The 26,488-nt window shown below is 50.0% G+C and overlaps 3 protein-coding genes across 3 annotated transcripts in view; 1 reads left to right on the top strand and 2 right to left on the bottom strand.

Annotated features, from left to right (window-relative positions):
* The window catches only part of DOK4 (docking protein 4), a 7,505-nt gene extending 4,368 nt beyond the window's left edge, over positions 1 to 3,137 (top strand). Inside the window, exons 2-8 of the mRNA XM_007468290.1 lie at positions 728 to 835; positions 994 to 1,108; positions 1,372 to 1,491; positions 1,588 to 1,777; positions 2,476 to 2,614; positions 2,778 to 2,901; positions 3,019 to 3,137. Of these exons, the coding sequence (XP_007468352.1) occupies positions 728 to 835; positions 994 to 1,108; positions 1,372 to 1,491; positions 1,588 to 1,777; positions 2,476 to 2,614; positions 2,778 to 2,901; positions 3,019 to 3,137 (915 nt within the window). The remainder of the gene's footprint in view (positions 1 to 727; positions 836 to 993; positions 1,109 to 1,371; positions 1,492 to 1,587; positions 1,778 to 2,475; positions 2,615 to 2,777; positions 2,902 to 3,018) is intronic.
* A 1,340-nt stretch (positions 3,138 to 4,477) lies between these two features.
* Positions 4,478 to 12,454, bottom strand: POLR2C (RNA polymerase II subunit C). Its single transcript, XM_007468289.1, has 9 exons — positions 12,324 to 12,454; positions 12,091 to 12,140; positions 9,854 to 9,922; positions 9,659 to 9,711; positions 7,094 to 7,222; positions 6,596 to 6,647; positions 6,300 to 6,468; positions 6,082 to 6,156; positions 4,478 to 5,486 (listed from the first exon to the last, which is right to left on the bottom strand). The coding sequence occupies exons 1-9, from the start codon at positions 12,407 to 12,409 to the stop codon at positions 5,342 to 5,344; spliced, it is 828 nt and encodes a 275-aa protein (XP_007468351.1). The 5' UTR covers positions 12,410 to 12,454; the 3' UTR covers positions 4,478 to 5,341.
* Positions 12,455 to 15,061: 2,607 nt separating this feature from the next.
* On the bottom strand, positions 15,062 to 26,361 carry COQ9 (coenzyme Q9). Its single transcript, XM_007468288.1, has 9 exons — positions 26,290 to 26,361; positions 23,855 to 24,023; positions 22,565 to 22,700; positions 19,365 to 19,507; positions 19,020 to 19,104; positions 17,855 to 17,959; positions 16,424 to 16,579; positions 16,070 to 16,123; positions 15,062 to 15,761 (listed from the first exon to the last, which is right to left on the bottom strand). Exons 1-9 carry the CDS (start codon positions 26,357 to 26,359, stop codon positions 15,726 to 15,728), a joined length of 954 nt encoding a protein of 317 aa, XP_007468350.1. The 5' UTR covers positions 26,360 to 26,361; the 3' UTR covers positions 15,062 to 15,725.
* Positions 26,362 to 26,488: the final 127 nt, after the last annotated feature.

Genomic DNA, 26,488 nt, shown 5'->3' with positions numbered 1-26,488 from the left:
TGATTCCCTACGCTCCAGGGTTGGTCAGAGAATGAAAAGAGAGGGTTAGTGAAAGGTCCTAGAGACAAGAGGGGGTGTTACCCACGTCAAGAGCCCTCCCCCGGCTCTAAGAACAAGGGCCACGGTGCTGTGCAGGCTGGGACCGGGCAAGGGCCTGATCCCTGTCTCCGTAGCACTGCCTCTGTCGTGGCGGGCGCTCCTGGGGCCCTGGGCAGAGCCTTAGCGCAGCAGGCTCCCAGGACAGCCCTGGTTCTAGGCAGCCTGTTTTAAATACCAGCTCTGCCATTCATTAGCTGTTACTCAGTTTTGGGGGGCCTCATTACCTGTCTATAAAGTGGAGATGATAATGGAAGCGACCTCGAGCGACCGCGAGGTTAAACGTGCAGAGCACTAATAACAAACAGTGCAAGTAGGAAGCGCTCCATAAATGCTGGCTACTTACGGTAAACCCCGGGCTGAGCTCGCCGTAAACAGTAACTCAGGAGCACCCTTCACGGAACAGCCTTTCAGAGCCAGCCAAGAAATGACTGACTTTTCAGTTCGGGGAGGGGCCTCTTCCCCAGGGCAGGGTGTCATGCTGGTGTCAGCTGTCCCCAGGTCTCTTGGGCCTGAGTTCCCTGGAAGGCTGTGTGGCACTGCCCGCTGTGGTAGGCAGGGGTAACTCCAGGGTCACTGGCTGCTTTGGGAGTGGTCCGGGGTCTGATCCCCCTGCCATCTTGTGCCACAGATCTACCGGAGGTGCTGGCTGGTGTTCCGGAAATCCTCCAGCAAGGGACCCCAGCGGCTGGAAAAGTATCCAGATGAGAAGTCAGTGTGCCTCCGAGGCTGCCCCAAGGTTAGGGGGCCCGGGCCCTAGCTCTCCCAACCTGTAAGCAGTGATGATTTGTTCAGAGTCCTGAGGGCCAAGAGGACCCTCCTGGGGGTGGCAGAGCCGTGGGGGATACAGAGGGAGGTGCTTCAACCTGGCCGAGTACCTTGTGGATGCTGTTCCAGGTGACAGAGATCAGCAATGTCAAGTGTGTCACACGGCTCCCCAAGGAGACCAAGAGACAGGCAGTGGCCATCATATTCACCGACGACTCAGCACGTACCTTCACCTGCGACTCAGGTGAGGGGATGCGGCTGCAGGCTGTGGGCTGGTCGAGGTCCAGTTGGTAGGAGGCAGAGCAAAGGCTTGCCCTGCCTGGGTATGATGTGTGGGTGGAGGACACCTTTGAGGGAGCAGCCCCAGGATGAGGTGGGGCAGGCACGCAGAACCCACTGGCCTTGCCCTCTGTGCCTGGCGGGGTGGGATAACTCCGGCTGAAGCAGATGGGGTGGGTTGCTGCGGGCCCCTGAGCTGGCAGCACGAAGAGGGACTATCTTCTCCAGAGCTGGAGGCAGAGGAGTGGTACAAGACTCTCTCTGTGGAGTGCCTGGGGTCGAGGCTCAACGACATCAGTCTGGGAGAGCCGGACCTCCTGGCCCCAGGAGTGCAGTGCGAGCAGACAGGTGAGGCCTGGCGCTGGCACGGGGTGGGGGTGAGAGGGAGACCCCCCCCCCAGGCCCCCCACAAAGCTCCAGGCCCACTTGTCCACTCCCATCCAGATCGCTTCAACGTCTTCCTGCTGCCCTGCCCCAACCTGGATGTGTATGGCGAGTGCAAGCTGCAGATCACCCACGAGAACATCTACCTCTGGGACATACACAACCCCCGCGTGAAGCTCGTCTCGTGGCCCCTCTGCTCACTGCGCCGCTATGGCCGGGATGCCACACGCTTTACCTTCGAGGCTGGCCGGTAGGACCCACTCGCCTCCCCGCCGTCCAACCGTGGTCATGATGGTAGCTGCCATTCACTTGTGTCGGGCACTGTGCTGGAAGCTTAAGTTATTTATCAGCATAGCATGCTGAAGGGGAACCCATTTTACAGATGAAGAAATTGAGACTCACAGCAGGTAGGTCAAGTGAAGCTGTTTACCAAGTCGGACTGCTCAGGCTTTAATCAGATGCTGGCACTGGCATTGACTAGCTCTGTGATTGTGGACCTGAGTCTCAGTTTCCTCCTCTGTCAAATGGGGGATAATAAAAGTACCTAACCTCATAGATTGGGTTATGGTAAGGACTGGGTATAGCTTGAACCCTGGAGCAGCTTGCCTAGACTCAAATTCTGTATAATCCGCTGTGTAACTTTCGTTGTTACCTTCTGAATGCCTCAGTTTCCTCATCTGTAAAATGGCTTGAGAAAAATTATAATAACGAGGGAACTGTAGGAGTACGCAGACCAGAGTGGGGTGGTGGGGAAAATGGAATGGATTAATCCTTGTAAAGCATATAGACCCCCACCTGGCACATAGAAAATGTTCAGCATGTTTGAGCTGGGTGGTCAGACCCTTAGATGACAGCCCTGCCTGTTCCCAGACGAGAGCCTGACTGTGCATGTGCACACACATGGGGGCATACCCACCACGTGGCTCTCGGTGCTACTTGTGTCCCCAGGATGTGTGATGCTGGGGAAGGGCTCTACACCTTCCAGACGCAGGACGGGGAACAGATTTACCAGCGAGTCCACAGTGCCACCCTGGCCATCGCCGAGCAGCACAAGAGGGTCCTACTGGAAATGGAGAAGAACGTGAGGGTGAGGCAGTGCGTGTCTCGGTCCAGGGTAGGGGGAGGCTGGCGGGCGGGCGGGCCGGCGGCCGGGAGAGTGGCAGCTGTCTCCAGCTGGTGTGTCCGAGAGGCAGGCAGGGTCTTGGGCTGGCTGCTCTGGGCTTAGCCACTGACGCTTCTCTGCCCCACAGCTGCTGAACAAGGGCACGGAACATTACTCATACCCCTGCACGCCCACTACCATGCTGCCCCGCAGTGCCTACTGGCACCACATCACAGGTTCCCAGAACATCGCTGAGGCCTCCAGCTATGCCGGTGAGTCACTGCTGGGCCCCACCCCCACCGGCCAGGAGGCTCTGTGGAGGACAAGGCATGTTGGGCAGGGGCCTTCTGTCCCGGGCCCAAGGCCTCAGCCTGCCTCTGTGTCCACAGGTGAGAGGTATGGGACGGCCCAGGCCAGCTCAGAAACGGACCTCCTCAACAGATTCATCCTGCTAAAGCCAAAGCCCAGCCAGGGGGACAGCAGTGAGGCCAAGGCTCCTTCCCAGTGACAGCAAAGCTGGCACACACAGATGACCACTGGGGCTGCCTGCAGCGTATCATGGATGGCATGGAGGGGCTGTGGGCCAAGAGCCTGGGGAAAGGGAGCAAGTGGTCCCTTCTTTGCCCCCGAGGGTGAGACTGGACCAAGGCAAAGGGCTGGCCATGCCACCTGAGCATGTGTGAGGGGCTGGAGCTACTATGGGACTATATACTGTTAATGATTTTAATATATATGGCTTATGACGTATTCTGTATTAATAAGATTCCCCCTCTGACCCTCCCTGCCACCACATACACATTTTTTAATCCCATGACCAGGCCACAGTCAAGGCTGTTTTGAATGTGAGGGCAGCAGTTTCCCTGTCCCCCATGGTACCAGCCCTCCTGCTGCTGGGACCTGAGCTGCCAGGGCCAGAGGAGGGAGACACTCCACACTCCCAGCTGCTGCGCTGGCTGCTGGCTTTTCCCAAGCAGCCCAGGGGCGGAGATAGCAGGTGGCTTCTCAGTCCCTCTGGGCCTAGAGTGGCACAGGAAGGATCCGAACTTACACTGTGCCACTTGGTAGCCTTGCACTTGGGAGTTTTCAGCAGAGGTGACGTCTGGTTGATACCTCAGGTGAAAAATCTGACTTGAAAGTGGTTTCTGCCCAGACTCCTTTGTGCTTAGCAGGCTGAGGAGACGCCCTGGGGGTGGGGGGGTGCTGGTTACCTCACCCAGGGAGGACAGCCAGTCCCAGGCGCTTTCCTGCCCTCAGGCCAGGCCGGCCGCACAGGAGGACTGCGGTGAGGAGGGGGTGGGGAAGCGCCCTGCTGCCCGCTCTCAGTGACCGGTGTGGGTAGTGCTTCCACAGAGGGAGCCCCTCTGCCCTGTCTGGCCTCCCTCCGGCAGCCAAAGTACTCAGAAGCCGGTCAGAGACCTCCCCATTTCCTCCTCCACATGGTGCTGAGGCTCCCTGCTGAAATGCAATTAAAGCAACTGATTTTCTAGTGCTGGTATTTACTGACGACCGTGCAGAAGGGCTATCTTTTTACTCACATCAAACCTTTGGTTGCGTGTGTGTTGGGTTGTTTGTTTTTAATATTTTAGGGTTCTGATTTGAGGGAACAGACCTTCTTGTAAATAACCATTATTCAAGTCATGGCAGGAGGATGATAAAGCAAGAGGCCCCCTCCGACAGAGCACTGGAGCCCGGGAGGTGGCCACAGCCCGCTCAGCTCTGACCCTGACCCAGGGAATGACCACCTAGAGGAATAAGCTAGCCTGAAGAAGGGAGCCCAAAGGCCACGGAGGGGAGGCAGAGCTGGCTGGCTTGGTTAGTGGCACGATGACGCATGAAGGCGATTACGTACGTTTTGCTCTTTATTGCCAAAAATAAAAACTTTAAAAGACAACTACTGTTAATAAATAACCCTTCCTTTTTGTACTAGATCTCTGGTTTTCTCCAGGCTGCCTGGCTGCCTAATTAACTGCTTTGGGTATGTTCCTACCTATAGGGCTAAGTGGTCAAGGCCAGACCTCCATGAAGGCCCTTGCCCTCCCCCACAAATTAAATAACCTGGCCATTGTTGGTGACGTTCAAAACCCATGGGCAGAGAACAAAATACAAGGCTTACTGGCGGGAAGAGGGGGATAGCCTGGGCCTAACACTACTCTCACAGGATTCTCAAATTAGGGACACTTGGGAATTTGAGTGAAGAACCAATAGGCTGGCCGGGGCAGGGACTGGAAGGGCTGGCAGGAGCCTGAGTAGGGTCCTATATTCAGCGCTAACACAGAAGCCTAAGGTGCCAACAGTGAACATTCCAACTTGTGAACATAAAGGATTTGAAGTAAAGAACTGAAATACCCAGAAGATGAGAGTTCAGCTCAGTGGTCCTCAACAGGGGAACACCGTGGCCCCCTGAGGCCCACTGAGATACAGGGCAGAAGGGATGTTCCGGGCAGCACTACTGCCCATCAGCAGGCAGGGCCGGGGACGCTAAATGTCTGGGAAGGGACCGTCCTGCCTCCAACAGCAGTGCTGGCCCTGGTAATCTGTGACTGCACAAGGCTGGGATGGACCTACCCTTCCCCGCTGCTACCTTTCTAATTGGTACTGAAGGCTTGCCAGGAAGCTTGAGCAACAGCTGTCCAGTCCCCAGGAGCCAGAATCTGGAGTCTCAGGAGAGACCTAAAATTCAACTGCTGTTCTGCCGAAACAGGTGAGCTGCAGCTAGTTTATGGTCAGGACGTCACTCTGGATCTCGTGGCTTAACTGGGTCTGTAAATCACTCAGCTTCTTCTTTAATCCAGACAGGGCTGACAGGACAATGGTTTCAGGGCGCAGAGAGCCACAGGACTCCACGTTGTAGTAAAACCTGAGAGGCAAGAGTCTGGTGAGAGCCCTCCATGAGGCTCTCATGAGCTATGGCCACAGGCCGGCCTCCCTCCTGGGTCCTGACTCCTTTCTCCCCATGAACTCGACCTTGCCCCAGGGTTGACCTCCATCCAACCTCTTACAAACAGTGGTCCCAGGGCACTTTGCAGGACCTTGAGGAGGCCACGGCTACCTCAGAACAATATCTCAAAACACCTGTGTATGGATGTATTCTACACTGGGGGAAAGAGAACGATAAGTAAGCATGTCACCTGCTCCAGCATTTTCATGTTTGTCACTAGAAGGCTCTGGTCACTTTGGGGCCCTAGGTTTGATCCTAGGTTGATCTTTCTTTGGGAGCTGAAAAATCAGACTAGGAACAGTGTGGATAACTGGAGGGCTCCCCTTCCCCCCAGCGACCAAAAGGGGGATGATAATCTGCCTGGATGTGTACATACGGTGTGTCCAGCAGTTACCAGCCCCTCCTCAGCTGAGGGGAACTGGGATGGGCGGGAAAGGGCCTCCCTAACTCAGAGGCTGCATCAGAACTGTACGTCCTTACACACGTTACCTTCAAGTCCCCACCGGGCTCTTACCTCTCTGGCTTGCCGTTGGGGTCGTAGGGCGCCTGCGACTCATCCTCGTCCAGCTCTGAGTACTCACTCTTTGGCCTGAGGTCAAACACAGATCAACACAGGTGGCTACTGCCGCTTTGAGGGCACCCGTGTCTCAGTGAGGCTGCCCCATCTCGGTCACCAGGAGCCATTTGCACACCCGCCCACACTGCCTGCCTTCACTCCCAGCAGGAACATACCACTCCTCCGGCTTGGGGTACACCGTGTGCCTCAGGGCATTGTCAGGATCGTATTCAAAAGCCACGCCTGCAGTCGGGTTCCACTTGGCGTGTTCCTTGCCAAAGCCCTTTTTGGCATAGGCTCGAAGCCTCAGCTCCTGGCCCTTTCTCAGCTTGACGATGAGAATGTCTGTGGGGAGGTGTGAGTCAGTCGAGGGCCAGCAGAGGCACGGCTCTCCGCGGTCCGACCTGCAGCGCCACTGGAGGGCTGGGCAGCGCGAGAGCCTGGGTCTGGTCTCCGCCCCTCGGGCCCTTACCATCCTGCTCCACGTAGTCGTTGGGGTCATTATCTCGGCTCCGGGATGTCACCTGTAGGGGTCCAGACAGAGGCACTTATTAGCTGCTGCCCATCTCCCCACGCACCCCTTCTGGCACCCACCTTCCGGCACCTCCAGACCGCAACCTGCCGAGCCAAGAAAAGGACACCTGAGGAGAAGGTGGTAGAAGTGCCTACTAGGACCCAGTCTGTGCTGGTTACTGGCCTCTAACCCCTACCTCATGGCTTTGTGACAACCTCCCCAGTCAAAACAGTACCATGGCCTTTAAAAGGGTCCTTAGTGGACAGGGCCCACAGCACCAATGCTTCTGTCCACACTGGCAAAAGTCCAGAATTATTAGCACTTCTAGGCATCAGGCTTAGGTTAAGGCAGAAGGTAACACAGGGAAAGTCGGTGTCTTATAAGAATCCACCCCAATCTGGCCCACTTGGAGCCAGGAGAAGAGCAAAGGTCCTGGGTAGGGAGGGCGTTCCTGACCGGAATGACCCGGGGGCTGTTGGAGATGAGGTCTCGAGACGTGACGTGACGCGTCTGGTCTTCATTGCACCGCACGTCGAGGGTGAACTCCACCGAGCACTCAGGGCAGAACTCTTCACAAGTACAGTCCTGAGGCAGGAAGAGAGGCAGGAGTGAGTCTGCGGAGAGACAGCGAATCCTGGCTTGGCTCCCCGCTTCTAATACCCTGTTCCTTAAGGTTCTTCATCTGGGAGAGGGTGGATCACAGCCTCCAGGCTCTCGTGGGCTGTGTCCATCTGCACACCACTCTCAGGCTGCTCAAGGGCAGACACGTCCCAGCTCAGAGACCGCCTATACGCGGGCATCCATGTGTCCTTCCCACCCCTTGCTGCCAGGCCACCGCTGGGAGACACACTAACATCTCATCCTGGCCTCGGAACACTCTTCCTCAGAGAACCAAGGCGGTAAGAAGGAAGAGGCTTTCACACTGCATGGTTCAGCATACCCTGAGATAAGTGGACTAGCCTGGGAATGCAATTACCATTTAAAATAAAATAATCCAGGGAACAATAGAAAAAAGTACATTTTAAATTCCAGACTACTGACCTTTTCTTAAAAAATTTCATACGGAAATTTTTCACAAAAGCAGAGAAGAGTGTAAGAGACTGCCACAATGTAAGCATCACTTGGCTTCAATAATTCTCACGTTTGCCATTCTTTAAACTGATTCTTGAAACACTCCCATATTAGAGATAAGCTGCTACCATTTAACTTCAGGCAAGAAGAGAGTTACCAGAATGTAATCAAGCAAACTGTTCTCCCCCTCACACCAGTGAGGAAAATCCAACCTATTTTTGATGTTTTCAAGACAATGAGGAAGATCTAGGGGCCATACCTGGATAGTCTGCAATCACACACAGGTGGGACGGGAAGGCAACCTAGACCCTTGAGACTGAATCACTCACAAATATGAAATTAAAGAAGCAAAATATAATGGAAGACAAAAATATGAAAAGGTACTTAACCTCAAAAAAAAAATAATGAAAAGAGAGGAGTCTGTTCAAGAGATCAAGAGACTAAAGAGGTATAACAAGTGAATGCAATGCATGAATGACAGACCCACAAACAGAAAACAAGGGGAATTCCCTGGCGGTCCAGTGCTTAGGACTCTTCCCTTTCACTGCCAAGGGCGCGGGTTCAATCCCTGGTCAGGGAACTAAGATCCCGCAAGCCGCATGGTGCAGCCAAACAAAGAAACAGTTAAGGACATTTTGAGGATAACTAGGAAAATCTGAATTTAGACTGTAGATAGTACAAATCACAGCTAATTTTCCTAGGCATGGTAAGTGTGGCTATGTAGGAAAATATCCTTATTTTTAGGACATGCATGCTGATGTAGCTTGGGGGAGAAATATCATGATTTCTGCAATGTTCTTTCAGATGGTTCAGCAAAAATCACATCTATATGAAACACAAAGCAAATATAGCAAAATATCAACAACTGGAAATTACAGGTGAAAAGACAATGAGTATTTATTCTACTTTTCACTTTTCTGAAGATTTTCAGAAAAAAAAACCAAAAAAATCCATACCATCTTTGTTCAGTAAATGCAATACTAGAGACGAATTTAATGGAAGGCACCGTTAGGCCCTGGGGGAGGCATGTCTTTATATAAGACACTGACTAACTGCTCTTCAACTGGTTGTACAACTATCTTCACCAATATATGTGATGTTTTATTTCTTAAAAACAGACTCTGGAGACGTGAAGCAAATGGTGAAATGTTAACATGTGACAACCGGTTTGGTGGGAGCACGCCTATTTGTTATATTAGCTCCACACTTTGCTGTGTGCTTGAACAGTTCTTTTAAAAAAACACATATGAATTTACAAAATATATCAAATTAGCCACCATAAAAATGACATGCCCTCGGGAATATTAGAAAATGGGCTGATTCAGGATCACCTACAGCCATCAAAAAGGAATAGTCTCAAGCTGTTACCTAATGCAGCTCTGCTGAAAGGATGCAGGTAACCTAATCCTGTCCTACACTCTCCCTAGCTCTAAGTCCGTTAACGTGTCATGGAAGTGCAAACCTGGCCCTAGAGGCAGGGAGCTGTGTTGAACTAGCAGAACTTACGGGGTGAGGCACAGACCTGCAGACACCAGTACCCCAGTCACTCAGGTGCTGCTCGGTGGGACAGCTCTCACTCCCTCTGCTCCTTCTCACCCCCTAACCTCTGTCGACTTCCTTTAGCCTCCTAGGGCCCTGTCACTGGGAAGAGATGCTCTGGAAAGCAGAGTCTGAAGATGAACAGCCCCACCCGTTCCGTATAAATGGGCATCCAGGAGTATGCCCTCTCTTATGTGGCTGGCTGATGAGACTCCCCGATGCCCCTTGAGACTAATCAATCTTAGGTCCCATCAGAACCAAAGACCAATCAATGCCTGCTTTGGGCTCTAGACAACATCTCTGCATTGTCTTTCTAAAAGCTGAAAGCAAGATGTCGGGAAAAATCCCTGTAAGAACTAAGGTTCCCTGCCTCCCCCAACTCCCGACCTTCCACCCAAGCACACAGCATACCCTGGAGTACTGCAGCTTGTCCACAATGTCGTCACTTGTGAGGGGAATTAATCCTGGAAGACAGAAAAGCACATTAAAGAAGGCCAAGGGGCCAAGCCAAAAGGAGAACCCAGAAGTCCCCCTGGGAGTGAGGAGGCTTCCTCCTCTGACACCGGCACAGCCCCCTCCCTTTAACTCTCCAAACTGAGCACTCACCAAGCCTGTGAGCAATGAACTCATCGTGAAGGACTGAGGAATTGGCATCAATCTGAACCCAGTCAATTGCTAAAGAATGAAGGAAGCAGAAAAGGAGACATGCAGTTTAGCCACCATATTCATCTAAAGACTTAAGAACAATGGTTCTCCAGATTTAAAAATCATCTAATGCTTATGAAATTGCAGAGGCCTGGCCAGACTGCCAGAGACTCTAATTCCACAGCTCTGGAGTGGGGACCAGGAAGCTGCATTTTAACAAGAACCACACACACCACACCCTACTTCTCTGCTCAGATGGATCTGATGCAGAGAGTTCCCTGTACCACCCAAAAAACACTGACTTATTAGAGAATACCACGGGAGTGGGAACATGTTTCTTTGAGCTGATTATTTCTGTGGGAAGCACTTAAATCTGCTATTCATGCCAACACCAAATCCAAGAGCACTTGAAAGTCAGACAAACCTCACAGAAGTAACACAGACTTATGGTCCACATCTCATTTTATGATATAGTGACCAGATTACTCAGATTACTCAATTTAATACTTTATTATCACTCAACCAACTAATGCTTACAGAATCCTTTAATGAGCGAGGCATAGTAAGTATACAACCCAATCCCTACCAGCAATGAGCTAGTAGGACGGTAAGAACCGTACCTGTCACACACGCCTGACTTAAACACACATTCACTCATTCATTCATAAATAAACATCTGCACATAAAAAATTCATTAATCAAATGGCACTGGAGCCCAATTGCCCAATGAGGGGCATGGACACTAGGTACGGAGGTCAGAAGAGGACCAGACATGACCTAGCCCCAACCTGCTTTGTCCTATGCTTCCTATTGCTTCCTCAACCCAAGCCAAATAAGGACCATGAGCCATGCTTTTCTGCCTCTGCGTCTTTCCTCCCACCGGCATGCCCTTAACCTCTCCTGTGCAGCTGAAAATCCTCTGAGCCTCCTATAAACCAAGGCTTGCCTGCCCTCCATGATACAGACGAAAACTCTGTCCCCGTAAGCTCCTCCCTCCCAGAACTCTGTCCAGACTTTTCTTAAGACACCTGTCATATTTTGCCTTGTGTTATATTTGTGTGTCTTGTCTCTACCTCATGCTTCAAAAATCCCTTGGGGCAGGGCCTTCAGATGTCTTAACTTCTGTATTCCTAGCTGGGGCCTGGAATGCAGCAGGTGCTCAATATTATTTGTGGGAAAAGCAGCACTTAGAATGTCAGGGCTGCATCCTAAAGCACAAGTCCCTCATTTTACTCATGATGGAACTAAGGCCCTGGGACATGGAGTGATTAGGCAGAGAAGGAGGACCAGCCCTCCAAGCTCTGAGGTGAAAAAATCTCTGGGGGTGGTAATGGTGGAAAAACTATAACGTTCTCTTCTTTACCAATCATTTGGCCTGCTTATTTCCTCAGGAGTTTGCACGCTTGATGCAGCAACTATGACTTACATTTCTTTTTCCTAACGCAAACTCTCTGAGCTGACACTCAGAAGGTGTCTGTAGCGTATCTGTAAACATGTAGAACACCTAGTGCGGAGTGGCTGGAACCAAAGCAGAAACAGATTCTCCCTCTTCTAGGCGCCAAGGGCCCTGTAGCTACGCTTCTCCTAATTGATCCAAAAGTCTGTCTTGCATTTGGGTTGTCTGTGAATTCATCTTCCCCCTGCAACTTCACTGTGAGTCTCTGGAGGGCAGGAACTCTGTACTTTACAGCTCTGCGTTCCCAGGGCCTAGCACCACTGCCTGGTGCTTATATGCTCCCTAAATACAGCTGACGGAACAGATTCACATCTACCGGTACTAGGCACTCACTGAACACAATGTACAGAGATTACCTCCTTAATACTTGACATCACCCTGATAACTACCATTAGTGCCCAAACGTTAGAGAGGAAACTGCAGCACACAGTTTAATAACTTGCCCAAATTTCACAGAGACAGTAAGTGAAAACAGTATTCAAACCCAAGTCCACAGACTCCTGAACCCGTGCTCTCCACCAACGCACGTGGAAGAGTGGAACTAAATAGCCCGTGGGAGCCAGGGAGGTGACCAGAGTGGCCCAGGGCCAAGGGCACAGGGACCAATCAAGTCTGCAGCACTACTGTTCTCTCAGCGCCCCCATCCTCGGCCCAAACCAAGGCTGGAGGCAGGAGCGCCAGGGTATGGGGAGGGTTGCAGGGGAGACCTGGCGGCCCTGGCAACGAGGCGGGGGTCGCTTACCTATTATGGGCACCTCAGCGATGAAGACCCTCCGGATAGAATTTGCCACCCTGAGGAATGAAAACCAAGCGGCGTGTGGGCACCGCAGCCTCGACAGGCCGGCCCCGCGACCCACGGTTCCCAAAGCGAAAGCCCTGGGCCGGGTGCCAGTTCTGGAAAGATGACCCCCGCCCCACCTAGGCTGGGGCCCGCGGCTCTCCAGAGCCGCCAGCCTCTTCCCTCAGCAGCCTTACGCCAGGTCCGTATTCTCGATGATGAACTTGACATTCTCGTCGGTGAGCTCCGTGATCCGCACGGTAGGCTGGTTGGCATACGGCATCGCGCCTCACCACTCGCTCGGCCTCCAGCGTCGGCTGTACTGCGCCTGAGTCAACGCCGCCACCGGAAGTCGGTCGGCGCGGCCTTGCCGCTTCGGCGGAGAGGCGCTCAGAGCGCCACCTGCTGCTCGGAGGCCAAAAGTTTTTTTCCACCCCCGCCCCCTTCTCTAAAGGACACCAGGTTCAACCATTTGGAGGGCGATTTGGCAAAACATGCACACGCGCTTGACTCAACAATACCACTTCTAGGAATTCATACTGCAGAAGTACTTGCAGTTGTACCCCCCCCCCCCCCCCAGCCTCTTCCCTCAGCAGCCTTACGCCAGGTCCGTATTCTCGATGATGAACTTGACATTCTCGTCGGTGAGCTCCGTGATCCGCACGGTAGGCTGGTTGGCATACGGCATCGCGCCTCACCACTCGCTCGGCCTCCAGCGTCGGCTGTACTGCGCCTGAGTCAACGCCGCCACCGGAAGTCGGTCGGCGCGGCCTTGCCGCTTCGGCGGAGAGGCGCTCAGAGCGCCACCTGCTGCTCGGAGGCCAAAAGTTTTTTTCCACCCCCGCCCCCTTCTCTAAAGGACACCAGGTTCAACCATTTGGAGGGCGATTTGGCAAAACATGCACACGCGCTTGACTCAACAATACCACTTCTAGGAATTCATACTGCAGAAGTACTTGCAGTTGTAAGCAAAGATACATCTACAAGGACGTTCACTGAAGCAGTCTGTAGCAGAAGATAAAACTACTTGCCCATTGACAGAGACCTGATTAAATATACAAACATAGGAATACAGTAACGTTTTTTAAAAGAATGAAGTCTGTACATTTATGGAAGAATAAAAGTGCAGTCGGTCCTCCGTATCCAAGGGTTTTGAATCCGTGTATTCAACCAACTGAAGATCAAAAAAAAAAAAAATTCCATAAAGTTCCAAAAAAGCAAATTTGCTGTATGCCCAGCAACTATTTATATAGCATTTACACTGTATTTACAACTATTTACATAGCATTAAACATTGTATTAGGTATTATAAGTAATCTAGAAATAATTTAAATTATATGGGAGGACACATGTAGGTCATATGCAAATACTACACCATTTCACATAAGGGATTTGGGCATTCACAGGTTTTGGTGGGGAGCAGGTATCCCACGGATACCGAGGGATGAACGTACACTTTAGCAAAGTATACTTGAACAATAGGTTTATACCCTTTCCCTTCCACACCCCAAGTCTGGATCATGCACTTCTGAAACTGCAAGAAGATACAATGCACTTTAATGTATTGATATCATCTACAGTTCTGTGTAGCTGCAGTGAGTAGGTATGAGTTCTTCATCTCTGCATCTCCAGTGCCTGGCAGTGTGCGTCTCATAGGTTGAACATTCAATAAAGAATTACCAAAGTCCCCTAAACAGCCTAGAGAGAGGTTCGAGTGGGCTTCAAAAAGGTGGCAGCAGCTTTTTTTTTTTTGGCCGAGCCGTGTGGCTTGTGGGATCTTAGTTCCCCAACCAAGGATCCAACCCATGCCCCCTGCAGTGGAAGCACAGAGTCCTAACCACTGGACTGCCAGGGAATTCCCAGGTGGCAGCAGCTTATACAGAGAAGCCCTAAAATAGAACTTGGCAGGGGACAACATTTAAGGGGCAGAAGAAGAGTAATCAGAGGAGATGAGGAGGAGTTTGCCTTAGCAAGGAGTGACACCTCCTCCTGAGACAGAGGGGAAGAGCACTGAGGGGCCCTTGCTACACAGCCTGTGTCATCTCAGTAAATTAAGAAAAGTAGTCTTCTGAGTGTAAGACAGATCCTATAAAGGAGAGAATGGAACGAAATTTGGAATAGCTACTGCAGGGAACTTGACAGGATGTCGAGGTAAAAGAATTAGAGAGGTGCAGAAAGGGCCCAGAGGAAGGTACACAAGAAGAGACTGGAAATTCCTACTAGCTTGTTGCTCCCCCCCCATCATTCAGTCTACTTGGGTAGGAGACAGCAAAGCAGAAGACATTTGCTGTGGGATGCTGTATGTACCAAAATGTTGAAGCTCTAACCCCTAATGTGAGGATATCTGGAAATGGAGGTCTTTGTGAGGTCATGAGGGTAGGACTCTCATGATGAGATTAGTGCCCTTATAAGAACAGGGAGAGACATCAGAGCTTGCTCTCTCTTTGCCATGTGAGAATATAGGGAGAAGGCGGTCATCTGCAAGTCAGGAAGAAAGTTCTAAGAACCAAGCTGGCTGGCACCTTGATCTTGGGCTTCCAGCTTCTAGAATTGTGCCATATTTCATCACAGCAGCCTGGGCAGACTAATAAAACAGAGTTAAGCAGACTGAAAAAGGAAGCCCAGACAGTGTAGAGGCTGAGAGAACTAGTAAAGCTAAAGACTGTGTCACTGAAATAGTTAGTGACAGACAGGAATCAAAGGACCTAATGGCGAGGGGAAAAAAGCCCCTGCCACCCACATTTTACTGATGGGAAGCCTGGGCCCACAGATGCAGAGCTGTCCTAACTGCTCAGTAGTATTAGGCAGCACCAGGACCAGAACTCAGGTCTCCTGGCTGCTAGTTTCAAGCCTTTTCCACAACGCTGTTGTCTCACTCTGGCGTCTTGGATACCTGCCACGGTCTATATGGAAACTACCTACACAACAGGAAATTGCTTCAAACATATTTATTATAATTTTTACAGACTCTAAGTTCATTAATAGTCCTGCAACACGTGCTAGCGTAACTCGACACAGGGCCTGGAATCACACCTCTGGCCAGGCTGGGCAGCACCGTCCAGCACGCACCTGTCTCAGGTGAGGCAGCTGGCGAGGGGGTTTCCAGGGCAGCATCTCAGGACACCAGAGAAGGAAAGGGCAGCATGGTTCCCTCTGGGTGCACAGGCCTGTGCTGTCCTGTGGATGAGCTGCCACCTGGGGTGGCTTCAGACCCTGACTCTGACCTGGGAGCCCCAGAGAGCATTTCTAGGCAGGTTAAGACATGATCAAGGTGCCTGAGAGACCAGGACAGGGGCGTGCTGGGTTTCTGTGGCTTGAATGCTTGATTGAGCACTGCATTTTTAATCACACAGCTGCAATGCAGAAAGGCATCAGGAGGCCTGGCCCAGTGTTAGGAACTGAAAAAGTGGTCCAACCCTGGGCTACAACTGTATCTATCCTCCAGTGCCCTGTGATTTCCAGGTGGTTGTGGTAGTGTGTAGAGTCCTTCAGTGTTCTCTCGTTAACACCCTGTTTCATGGATGGCACCTCATACGTTTCAAAGCCTTGAAATATATCCTCGGGTTTTCTTCTGGGCTCTAGCTTACACCCCTTCTTGCTCACCGGCGCTGGTTTAGACCTGTCAAATTCTTGAGCTGACAAAGGGATGGAAACAGAGAGTGATGAGACCTTGCCCTGACCCTAGGACTCCAATGGGAAAGATTGAGATTTCCAAGGCAGCATGTGTGGCTATGATGCAGAGATCTGACATACCAGGGTCCCGGGAGTGAGCACTGTTTCCTGATGCCAGTAAAAAATAGAAGTGGGGTACTTGGGATCTAGAGATTGGGACTGAACCACTGTCAGTCTTATTATTAGCTTTCCAGTTTAAGGCTACAAAATTACTTGGGGTCAGTGACACAGGTGAGAATGGATGGGCAGGGATGAGCTGGGCAGTACTCACTGTCACCGCTGCGCCCATGAGTCCTTGCACCAGTGCCTCTCCGGTGGACTTTACCTAGAATGAGTCAGAGTCAGGTTCTCTCAGGCCCCCACCACTAGCTCAAAGGTGAGACAGGTAGGACAAATCAGTAGGCCTATTAGCCCCGACAGGTAGAGTCAAGAGGGCTCTGTGTACTGGAGGAAGAGCCTATGGACAACACAATCACAAATGGGCCAAGTGTGGCTTTCAGGGTAGGCCCTGGGGACTGTCAGCTGAAGTCAAAGGGGAGCAAGAGAACAGACACGTGACCAGTGTGGCCCAAGGAAGACAGTGTGCCTAGTGAGGAGCCTTCCCAAATGCCTATCCCCCAGCTACCTGCTTGGCAGTGTGGCCCATGTTCACTGCGTCGTTAATTCGGTTTTCCAGGAAGTGCCAGGTGTCCTCAAAGTCTGGGGAGGAGTCCTGCATCATCACCAGCTCTGTCGTGTTGTAGATGCCAGCCAACACTGCTCGGCGGGTGTACCAGTTAAACTGCAAAGAAACCCATCAGAGAGGTGGGTCACCACTACTGCTGCAGGTTGGGGGCAGTCTGGGTAGTTCCTACCCAAAGCCACTGGCACTCCTGGGCTTCCTCCTGATTTCTTCTTTTCCTCACAGATACACATGGCCCTCTAGACAAGACTGCTGTTCCCAAACTAGGCTGGGTGTCAGAATCACCTGGGAGATTAAACATGCAAGCTACTGGGCCCAACCTCTTAGAGTTTAGAGTCAGGAGGTCTGAAATAAGTGCCAGGATCTGGATGTTTAATAAGCACCCCACGTGATTTTGCTACATCCACTCGGCTTTGGAAACGCCAGTGAAAAGCCTAAGTCTCAGGACATCTAAGTTCCAGGGAGGCTCTGTGGTCATGCAGTAATGACGAAACCTTCGTGTGTTTATCAGTGAAGTGAGGGCTGAGACAGCATCACGGACAGACTGGAATACCTAGGAAGAGCTGAGAGTTCAAGTCCTTCAGCAACTTCTGACTGTCCTGGCGAACCACTCTTTAGAGCGCTAGCTCGGCAGCTTTGTGTTTTATCCCTCTGATTTCTTAGCTTTCTAATTTCATTTTCCTATCATCTCTGTTGGTGGTATACTCCCACACGATGGAAGTTTATTAAAGCACTTTGTTATAACTGTGGTGGGAGCATCTTTTTTGCCTCCCATCCTGGATTCCACAAAGTACCATCATACATTAATTTCTTTTATGAAGGTATATATATATATATTTTTAAATTTCCTATCAGAAATATGATAGCACTAACAAGTCAGATTCTTTCCTGGTGCCTGTTTAAAGGCTTATTGATCTCTTAGCAAAGCAGGCCAACATGGGCTACAGGGAGAGAGTTTCTTTTTAAAGCAACGAGTGTCTCCATGGCATTCTTTTTTTTTTTTTTTAATCAGTCTCATAAAAGACACACACTGAGGAAGTCTGCTACAGAATCTAAATCATAGAAGACCGAGGGGGAAACGATTATAAAATGGCAATCCAATCACAAGGCCCTCTGATGCCTTGTCACCAGTCTAGTGGGGGAAGGAATACCAATGGTTCATGGCTACAGCACTGGTCCCTGAATGAAGATGACCTAGATCCCACCGTGGCTTGTTGAGGGACCCTCCTCATACCTTAGCCTCCCCTTTCCAAGATGGGAATGACACTCTAGTCCCATGAAGGGATTTGTTATCAAAGAAACTTCACAAACTTCGTGAGGAAATGCTTAATCCAAGCATTGCCAGTAGCCTGTGGGCCTGCAGAGAGCACTCACGTCAGTGGACTGGTCCCCAGCGTAATGCCACATGTCATCCACCATGCTGGTGAGCAGGCCCAGGCTGGCCGGGATGTTGTGAGGGAGCAGAAGGATGCTGAGCGCCTGAGGAGAGACGGCAGAGGAGTGGAACTGCACACCAGCAGCGGCGGACTCAGGTGGCTAGTGCCTCACCTCCCCCTGGAGGTATGGAAGGGGGCCTGCCCGGCCCTCCTTCTGAGACTCACCATCTCCACCCACTCGTGTGAGCTCCTGGCGTCTAATGCTCCCGACTACAGCTAATGGGAGCCGGGGCAGATCCGACCCTCAGCTGACCCAGTCAGATTCTCAATCCCTAGCATGTGGACTTGGGAATGCAGCCAGCCAGCTCTAGACTGGTGGCTTTGAGTACTGAGAGCACCCCATTCTGTAACATGGAGAAAGAAGCAAGGATAGCTGGGGAGTCTGGGGGTGGAATTCGAGGTGGAATGGGTCAAGCTGGAGGTCTGAAACCAAGCGTGGTGAGCATGGGCAGGGGACGGGACTTGACTCTGGACAGTACTCCCTCACTCCTGCCCACAACTGAAATTACATGCTCAACCATCTCCCAGCTGGGCAGAGGACACTAGATGATCCGTGGGCCCTCTCAGTGCTGATGTGCTTTGAGTTTCTTAACTGAGAGAATGGCCTGCACTGTGACACACTTTGAAACAGGAAAAAAGGACCTTTAGAAAAGGGGAGTGGGAAGCCCTTGGAATGAATACTCCAATTCTCTAAGCATCACACTGACATACTGAAAAGAAGTCCCAGTTCCCTGAGATCTAGAACGCAACAGGCCTGTTAATGATGATGGACAGTAAAATCTTCTGACTTTTCTAATCCCCTTCATGGATTCCTCCCACTGAAGACCTGGTGGCACACTCAGGCCACTAAGACCCCACCCAGGACATGATCTAGGACCCACGCCACCCACGTTTCCAGGAACTGAGACACAGATGGCTCAGAGGTCCTCTCTTTGGCTCTCGCAAATCTGAAACCTAGCTCTACCAATTGCACTGTGAATCCCTAGTTTTGTGGAGATTAATGAGCTAACTTCTGAACAGTGTGCCAGACCCTCCAAGTGAAGGTGCTGAGGATCATAAACATGAATACTTTATGCCCTGGGGTCTGGATATGGACTCTGTACCCGAGGCCAATGCTCAATGTACGGGATCAGCATTCTCAGTCTGGTTTCCACAGCGTCCCTCAGGAACTCGTCTGTTTTCCTCTTCCTGGAAGAGGGAAAAGAAAACAGTGTGTCTCTGGATCAAAGGCATGGGCTCGGTGCTACACTGTTTACTCAGCCCTAGTGGGGAGGGCTCCACCAGCTCCTGATGAGACAGGCAGCTGCGTGTCAGTCCCATCAGAGCAGCAGGGCTGCTCAGTGCTACCCTCTTGGCTCTGCTTGGATTGGCCTCCTGGGGACAGCTAGTGGCGCCTAAGCTCCTTGAACCTTAGTTGCCACCCCGAGCAATGATGCCATGGGACTTACTCTGCCTGGCCCAGCTGTACCAGCTTCTGCTCCTCTTCCAGCACACGGCTGAGCCGAGAGTTGCACTGGGTCACAAAATGCAGTATCAGTTCACTGCCATCATTCCCAAACATGTTGGCAGCCGCACTGGAGAGACCCAGAGACTACGAAGGGGGAGAGGGAAAACAGGAAAGTGGCGGGTAGGTGGAGTGGACATTTGCTGCCTGTTCATCACTAGTGCCTTTTCTTCTAGTAACAGCAGCTTGGTTCTCAGTGGGACACCCCACTCTTCATTCTTGTCCGTGTGATCTGGGAGAAGCTGACCACCAGTCCCTCCACACTCCATCAAGCCCCTGGGTGTGATGCAAAGCAGGGGATCCAGACCTAGATAAGTGGAGCTCACAGCAACTAGTTCAGGAATGTGCACGTGACCAAATCCAGCCCTACGAGGCCACCTCCACACTTCTGCTAGTCCTGATGGGAAAGGAGTACCCTCTTTCCTATGGGGCTGCTGAGCCGTTTTCAGTCCTGCGTGGGAAGCCCCTGCTGAGAATGAAGCTCACAGAGAGGAAAGCAAAGCAGATACGCTGTAGACACAGTTCCCAGCAGCGACAATCTAAGGACACCGAGCCAGAGCTACTTCCAGACTCTTCTGTCATCAAATGAGCCAAACGCTCCCTTTCGTGCTTGAGCCAGTTGAGTTCAAGTTCTGACACTTGTAACCTAGAGCTGTAACTATTATAAAAAGGGGTGTGGGAAGAGCGCTCATAACTGTCTTCCTCAACAACTCACTTAACCTAAGCCTCTTGGAAAGCAGGTCTCTCAGTTGTTTAAAAAAAAAAGTCTCACAAACTTTTTTTTTTTTTTTTTTTTTTTTGCCACACCACAGCATGTGGGATCTTAGTTCTGACCAGGGATCCAACCCGCGTCCCCTGCATTGGAGACACAGAGTCTTAACCACTGGACTGCCAGGAAAGTCCCTCACAAACTTTTCCTAATGAGTTGTCAAAGAGTTAACAAAGCCACAGAGATCCTTTACTATTCCTCACATTACAGGACTCACTGAGCAGCTACTGGAGGGAGAACCCTGACGGCAGCAGGAACAGAGGGCAGAAAAGGAACCAAAAAAACCATTAACTCTAAATTCCCACCGTTGGGAAAGTGCCTCTCTTTTGGTGGGAGTACACAGCCGTTTTGGAGGGCAGCTTGGCAATATTCACCTCAACATCAGAGCCGCAGGAGCATCAGTACTAAGAGTGACTGCGCGCTCCCTGTGTGCCTGGTGCCTGGCTGAGCGCATTATATACACGACCTTGTTGCAGCCCCACAGCAACGCCAGCAGGTGGGTATTACCATCATCCACATTTTACAGAAACCAAGGCTTAAAGCTCTTAACCACCAGGCTATACTGCCTCTAACATGTATGTAACAGGAACCTCGAAAATATACACACTCCCTGGGCCAGTTGTTGAGCTACTGTCTCTCAGCTCCAAACCTGCCCTTCCTCTGCAGCCATACTTCTGGCTCCATGTTAGGTCCGCGGATAGGGTCTCTAGAGGGAGACTGCAAGGCTGGAGGAGGAGGAAGGGCCTGGCTCCTCGCGGTTTACTTCCCGCCCGCTAGCAGTCTGTGTGAGCAGCGCCCTCCTTCACCACCGCAGCAGTTTTGTCCAGTGGCAGCAGCTGAACCCAGTCTGCAGTATTCTCGACAGGTGCAGACCCAGTTTCATCAAGACACCATCCTCTCCCTGCCCTCCCAGCCGCTCCACCATTTCCCCAACCCCAGAGGTCAAGTGCCAGCCCCAAGGGACCCTTCCTCCAAGGTCAGAGACACCAGCACCCGCTGAGGAACACGTCCACTGCATGTCACAATAGCACCTTTTCCTGATAGCCCTTACCACATTTTATAAATATGTATTTGTATATATGTGATTAATGTCACCAGACTGGAAGCTCAACAAGGGCAGAACTTTGCCCATCCTGACTACTATGACGCCCCTAGGACCTAGCACACTCTCTGTTCAATAAATATTTAAAGAGTGAATGATTAATAAATGAAAGGGTTTTTTTTCTAATTTGAAAGGTCAAAATGTTGATCTTTGTTATCACAGACAATTTTAAGTTCTTTTTTATATCTGTTTGTATTGTTCAAAGCTTTCACAGTGAGCACACAGTGGAACCATATAGTATATACACATTTCACTTACATGACTTCTGTTACCATACGTGCTCTTGTGAGAGTGAGAGAAGACAAGAGAAATAGTTAAATTTTAAAAAAGCAGCAAAGTTGCCCACTGTCCCATTTCAGGAGCAGATATCTCACGTGCTTGGGGTGGGAGATGTGAATCTGCAATTCCATCAGTCTCCACCCTCACAGACCTTTCATAGGATGGTATGTGGCTATGCTTGATGATTCTGCACAATGAGGCCTAAACATGAGCCTATGGCTTAATCTAAAGGAGCAAGCTGCTCCACTGCAGGAGGAAACACTGATTATTAGACTTACATAGAAAAACGAGGTGTGCTGGTCTCCAAGGTGGTGCCTTCTTGGGAGTTTTCAAACACCACATTTTGTCAATTCTAGGATCTCCATTTTTTTTTCATTTTAAACAATCAGTGTGAATCATAAATTGATGATGCATCATAGTTTAACAGACAGCATTTTTCTTTTTTAGTGATGCATAAAATAATGGTGCTTCTTACAAACAATGGCATCGTAGAGTCAATGAAATATGGCAGTTTTTTTTTGCGGTACGCGGGCCTCTCACTGTTGTGGCCTCTCCCGTTGCGAAGCACAGGCTCCGGATGCACAGGCTCAGCGGTCATGGCTCACAGGCCCAGCCGCTCTGCGGCTGGGATCTTCCCGGACCAGGGCACGAACCCGCATCCCCTGCATCGGCAGGCAGACTCTCAACCACTGCGCCACCAGGGAAGCCCCTGGCAGTTTTGATCATAGGCAATTCTTGCCTAATATGCTGCCTTTAGAACCTAACTGCGAAGAACCAACTCCACGGTATATTCTTTTTATATTAAAAAATAATTAAAAAATAAAGCCATTTCTACCCTATTGGGGAAAAACAAACAACAAAAAACCAGAAAATCTTATAGCAGTGAGGAGCTCTGGGGCTCTGAGCTGGGCTGGAAGAAAGCCCTCTGCTCTGGCTGCTGTGATTCCCTCCTGGCTGATCTTGGTCAGGCTGCCCCACCCGCACCCATACACACCTTGGCTCCTTCTGCAATTGCCTCTGCTGTCCACCCGTGGGCGGGCACACACTCCAGGGCCGCCGTCAGGATGCGCTGCTGCAGCTGCTCCTCACTCTCGTAGTCCTCCTCCTCCTCACCACCCTGGTCTGTGTACCTGAGACCCAAATGCAAGAGAGACGTGGGGACGGAGCCCGGCACACCTCACCTCACCTCACCGCCTGCTGCCTGGCATGCAACATGTGCCTGGTCAGAAACCACATGCTCTGTGCCTCCTCTCAGCACGTGTTGAGAGGACATTTACTTATGTGTCGGTCTCAGCGTTTGAATGCCAACAGAGCAAAAATCATATCGTCCTTCGCCTCCCATAGAGTCACTGAGAGAAAGGAACCATGAGCGAGGAGGTCAGGTGATAGGAAGGTGCAAGCTGTCACAGCACCCTGGATTTCCCAGTTTATAGCCTTACCACATTGTTTCTTTATCTGAATTTGTACCAAACTGTAACTCCATTGAGGACAGGGACAACAGTTACATTATTCACAGGGCCTGGCACAGAGTAGATCCTCAAACAATATTTGTTGAATTGAAATGAAAACTACTTTCATTGGGAGACTAGAAAAATGACTGGGAACACTCCAATTTCAGAGCCAGAGGAACTTCTCAGCAGCAGGACTAAGTAAAGACGAAACACCTAACGGAGATGTAAATTATTATTTCCTTTCTGGAGGGCAATTTGGCCTCACATGTATAACGAAATGTAAAATGTGCATATCCTTTGACTCAGTGCTCCCACTGCTGAGAGAATCATCTACTTTATCACATTATTTTTCATACCAGTGAAGGAAATCTAAATATCCATCAATAAAAGATAGGTCAAATAAATTTTGGTACTGCCATTTGCTGGAATACTATCAACCATTAAAATAATATAGATTGTGAAATGACATTATAAATGTACTATTGAGTGAACAAACAGGTTCTGGAACAGCATGTATAGTGTACAGTGTAATTAATCATTTATAATATACACAGGGTTATATATGAAATCGTTAGAGAAAAGGATATTCACAAAGAGTTATTTCACAAAGAGTTATTTCTGGGTTTGCGATTTCTGATAATTTTTTTACTTTCGTGAACTTCTTTGTATTATTTAGAATGGTTTAGAATGTACAGGCACCGTTTTCATAAAACAAACAACAGGTTCCTGTGAAAGCTGTGAAGGGAACAGAGAGGCTAGAGGAAGGAGAAGCACAGATTCACCCAAGCACGCAAAGTGGTCAGAAATGGGTGGACTGGGGTTCTACTGCCTACCTGGGGGGTGAACGAGAAGACTCCTGACTGGGTTCTTCTGTGCCCTGTGTCTCAGAATGTTGCGGAGGAAAAGAGGGGGGAGGTTGCTGCTTCTGCTGATCTGAAGACCTCAGCTGTGTAGCTGAAGCATGGAAGGCACATGGCACCAGGGCTGGTCGGCAGCGGGACACTGAAACAAACTGAGCTGGTCAGCCAGGGACACTCACCAGAGAAGACCCTTTGAGACCCAGAGTGGTATGAGGGATGGGGAGGAAGAAAAGCAGAGGAAAACCAGAAACAAGTGATCCCACACAAAATTCTTGGGTAAACTGGGAACCTTTTGACATGATGTGGTGGCAAAAGCAGGAACCAGGAAACGGAAGACCTGTCTTCTAGGAATGTTTCCATCATTTGTCAGCTGTGTGTCAATAGGCAAACCATTTCACCCCAATGAGCATGACTTTAAAATACGCAAATTAAGAGAAATAATCTCTACTTACTCAACGGGAGTGTTGTGAGGCCCAAACAAAAAAATGAAAGTGACTTGAAAACATTATATATTTATATATCATGGCAAGAGCACTGGACTATAAATTAGAAGGTCTGAGTATTGACTCCCTAGTGGTTATGTGGCGTCTCTGTTTTCTCATCTGCAATATTGCAACACCCATTTACTTTAGGAAGGGGCTTTTGAAAAGTACAGTACTGTATTTCCTAAGCAAAGGCTCATACTACTTTTTTCCTTCCCAGCATTTTACTATTAAAAAAAAAAATTCAAACATACAAGCAAGTGGAAAGAATTGTGGCATGAACACCTGTATACCCATGACACTCTTCATACATCAAGCCATCTTATTTATTTTTTGTGGCCACACCACACGGCTTGTGGGATCTTAGTTCCCCAACCATGGATTGAACCTGGGCCTCGACAGTGAAAGCACCGAGTCCTAACCACTGGACAGCCAGGGAATTCCCCAATCCATCTTATTTTTTGATGCATTTGTTGCAGACTTCAGAATTCTTTATCTTTAAACATTTCAACATGCACATCATTAACTAGGGTTCAATATTTATTGAATATTTACTGTTCTTTTATTGAGGTGATATTTACATTCAATGAAATGCACAAATCTTAAACGGGCCAATTCTGAGTTTTGACAAATGTATACACCTGCCTAACTTGAACCACTATCTAGAGATTAACATCACCCCAGAAAGTTCCCTCTTATTCCTTCCCAGTTATTCCCCACCCACACTATGCGGAATTTTTCATTCTAGTCTTGCCTGTCCTAGAATTTCATCTAAATAGAATCATACTGTGTATCCTCTGTATGTATAAGACTTCTTTTGCTTAGAATACTTTTTAGATTGATTCATATTTCTGGGAAAATCAGGAGGTTGTTACTTTTTACTGCTGAGTAGAAACACTATTCTATTGAACACCTGGGCTGTTGGCTATTATAAAGGTGCTATGAATATACTTGTTCAAACCTTTTTGTGGACATTTTGCTTTCATTTCTGTTGAGTAAATACCTCGAAGTAGATTTTCTGGGTCATAGGCATTACTTTTACTGAACATATTTAGTTTGGAGCTTTGTATAGAAACAACAAAACAGCACTCATTTTAAAGAAAATCTATGGACCAACTCAGGAAAAAATGCTTTTTAAAAGAAACAGCACCTGTGTGTGAAAATATCAATTATTTTAGCATATGTACAGGAAAAACCGGACCAAATATTCATAAAACTTCGAAAAGGACCTGGGAGGTCCCAAAGCAATATTACAGAACCACTGCAGTCCACGAGATTTTAGGTGAAATACAGGAGAATATTATTTCATTAGTTATATATTTATGTTAATATGTTAATTCATACGTTCTATTTGTGGAAGGTGACATTGGTTTTCCATTTATGGTAGTGATATAAAGTTTCCTCTTTTAAGTAAACGTCTATATTTTTACGAAATCAGACGTAGAAACAAAAATACTGACTATATGGTGGCAAAAGTGGTACGAGGATACTGAAGAATTACTGAAGAGGTGGGGAAATGACTGACTTGGGAAAAAGTAGACTAGGCGCTCTCTGTGTCTGTTTCCCGGGATCAGGGCCCAGGGACTTGACAATGGAGTTAAGAGACTGGGTACAAGTGTGCCAGTCTGCAACCGACCGAGCTGTGTGACCTTGGGCACCCACAGCCCTCTCTCGGGCTGCGTCAACTCCATGAAATGGGAGTGACAGACCCTTCCCTGATGCTCTCGCTCCTCACAGGTCGAGAATGGGGTCAGAAGCCAGCCAGGCGGCCACTTCAAGCCCGAGGCGCCGGCGCGAGCCGCTATGCCCTTCACCTCACCTTGCTCTCGAGCCGCCACGAGGCTTCTTCCGCCCCTCACCCAGCCCAGATCAGCTTCCCGCCCCCTCCCCTTCCCTCCCCGCTCCCGGGATCGGCCGCCCTCTCACCGGGGAGGCACCGCAGCTGCAGGAGCCTGCACCCCGCCCGGCCGAGCGCACCAGACACCCTCGCTGCCATCTTGGAAGCGGGCACGCTGCCTACAGCGACGCGCCGTAGAGCACCGAGTCAGCTGCATGGCCACTTCCGCCCTCCCCGCGCCTCGGGAGCTTCGTCCTCTCGCGAGAGGCGCGAGGTGCGGAGCCGGCA

The sequence above is a fragment of the Lipotes vexillifer genome, unplaced genomic scaffold (genome assembly GCF_000442215.2).
Source record: "Lipotes vexillifer unplaced genomic scaffold, Lipotes_vexillifer_v1.1 scaffold1347, whole genome shotgun sequence".
Classification (NCBI taxonomy): domain Eukaryota; kingdom Metazoa; phylum Chordata; class Mammalia; order Artiodactyla; family Lipotidae; genus Lipotes; species Lipotes vexillifer.
This window is presented reverse-complemented; position numbering and strand designations above follow the sequence as displayed.

Excerpts from the sequence above, each read along its gene's own strand:
- COQ9 (XM_007468288.1), bottom strand. The coding sequence starts at position 26,359 with ATGGCAGCGAGGGTGTCTGGTGCGCTCGGCCGGGCGGGGTGCAGGCTC. Across the intron at positions 24,024-26,289 it reads GCAGCTGCGGTGCCTCCCCG|TGTCCCGCTGCCGACCAGCC; the intron begins GTGAGAGGGCGG and ends AGTTTGTTTCAG. Across the intron at positions 16,124-16,423 it reads TGGGCCACACTGCCAAGCAG|GTAAAGTCCACCGGAGAGGC; the intron begins GTAGCTGGGGGA and ends GACTCATTCTAG.
- POLR2C (XM_007468289.1), bottom strand. The coding sequence starts at position 12,409 with ATGCCGTATGCCAACCAGCCTACCGTGCGGATCACGGAGCTCACCGAC. Across the intron at positions 7,223-9,658 it reads ACAAGCTGCAGTACTCCAGG|GACTGTACTTGTGAAGAGTT; the intron begins GTATGCTGTGTG and ends TTCCTGCCTCAG. Across the intron at positions 6,469-6,595 it reads CGACTACGTGGAGCAGGATG|ACATTCTCATCGTCAAGCTG; the intron begins GTAAGGGCCCGA and ends ACCTCCCCACAG.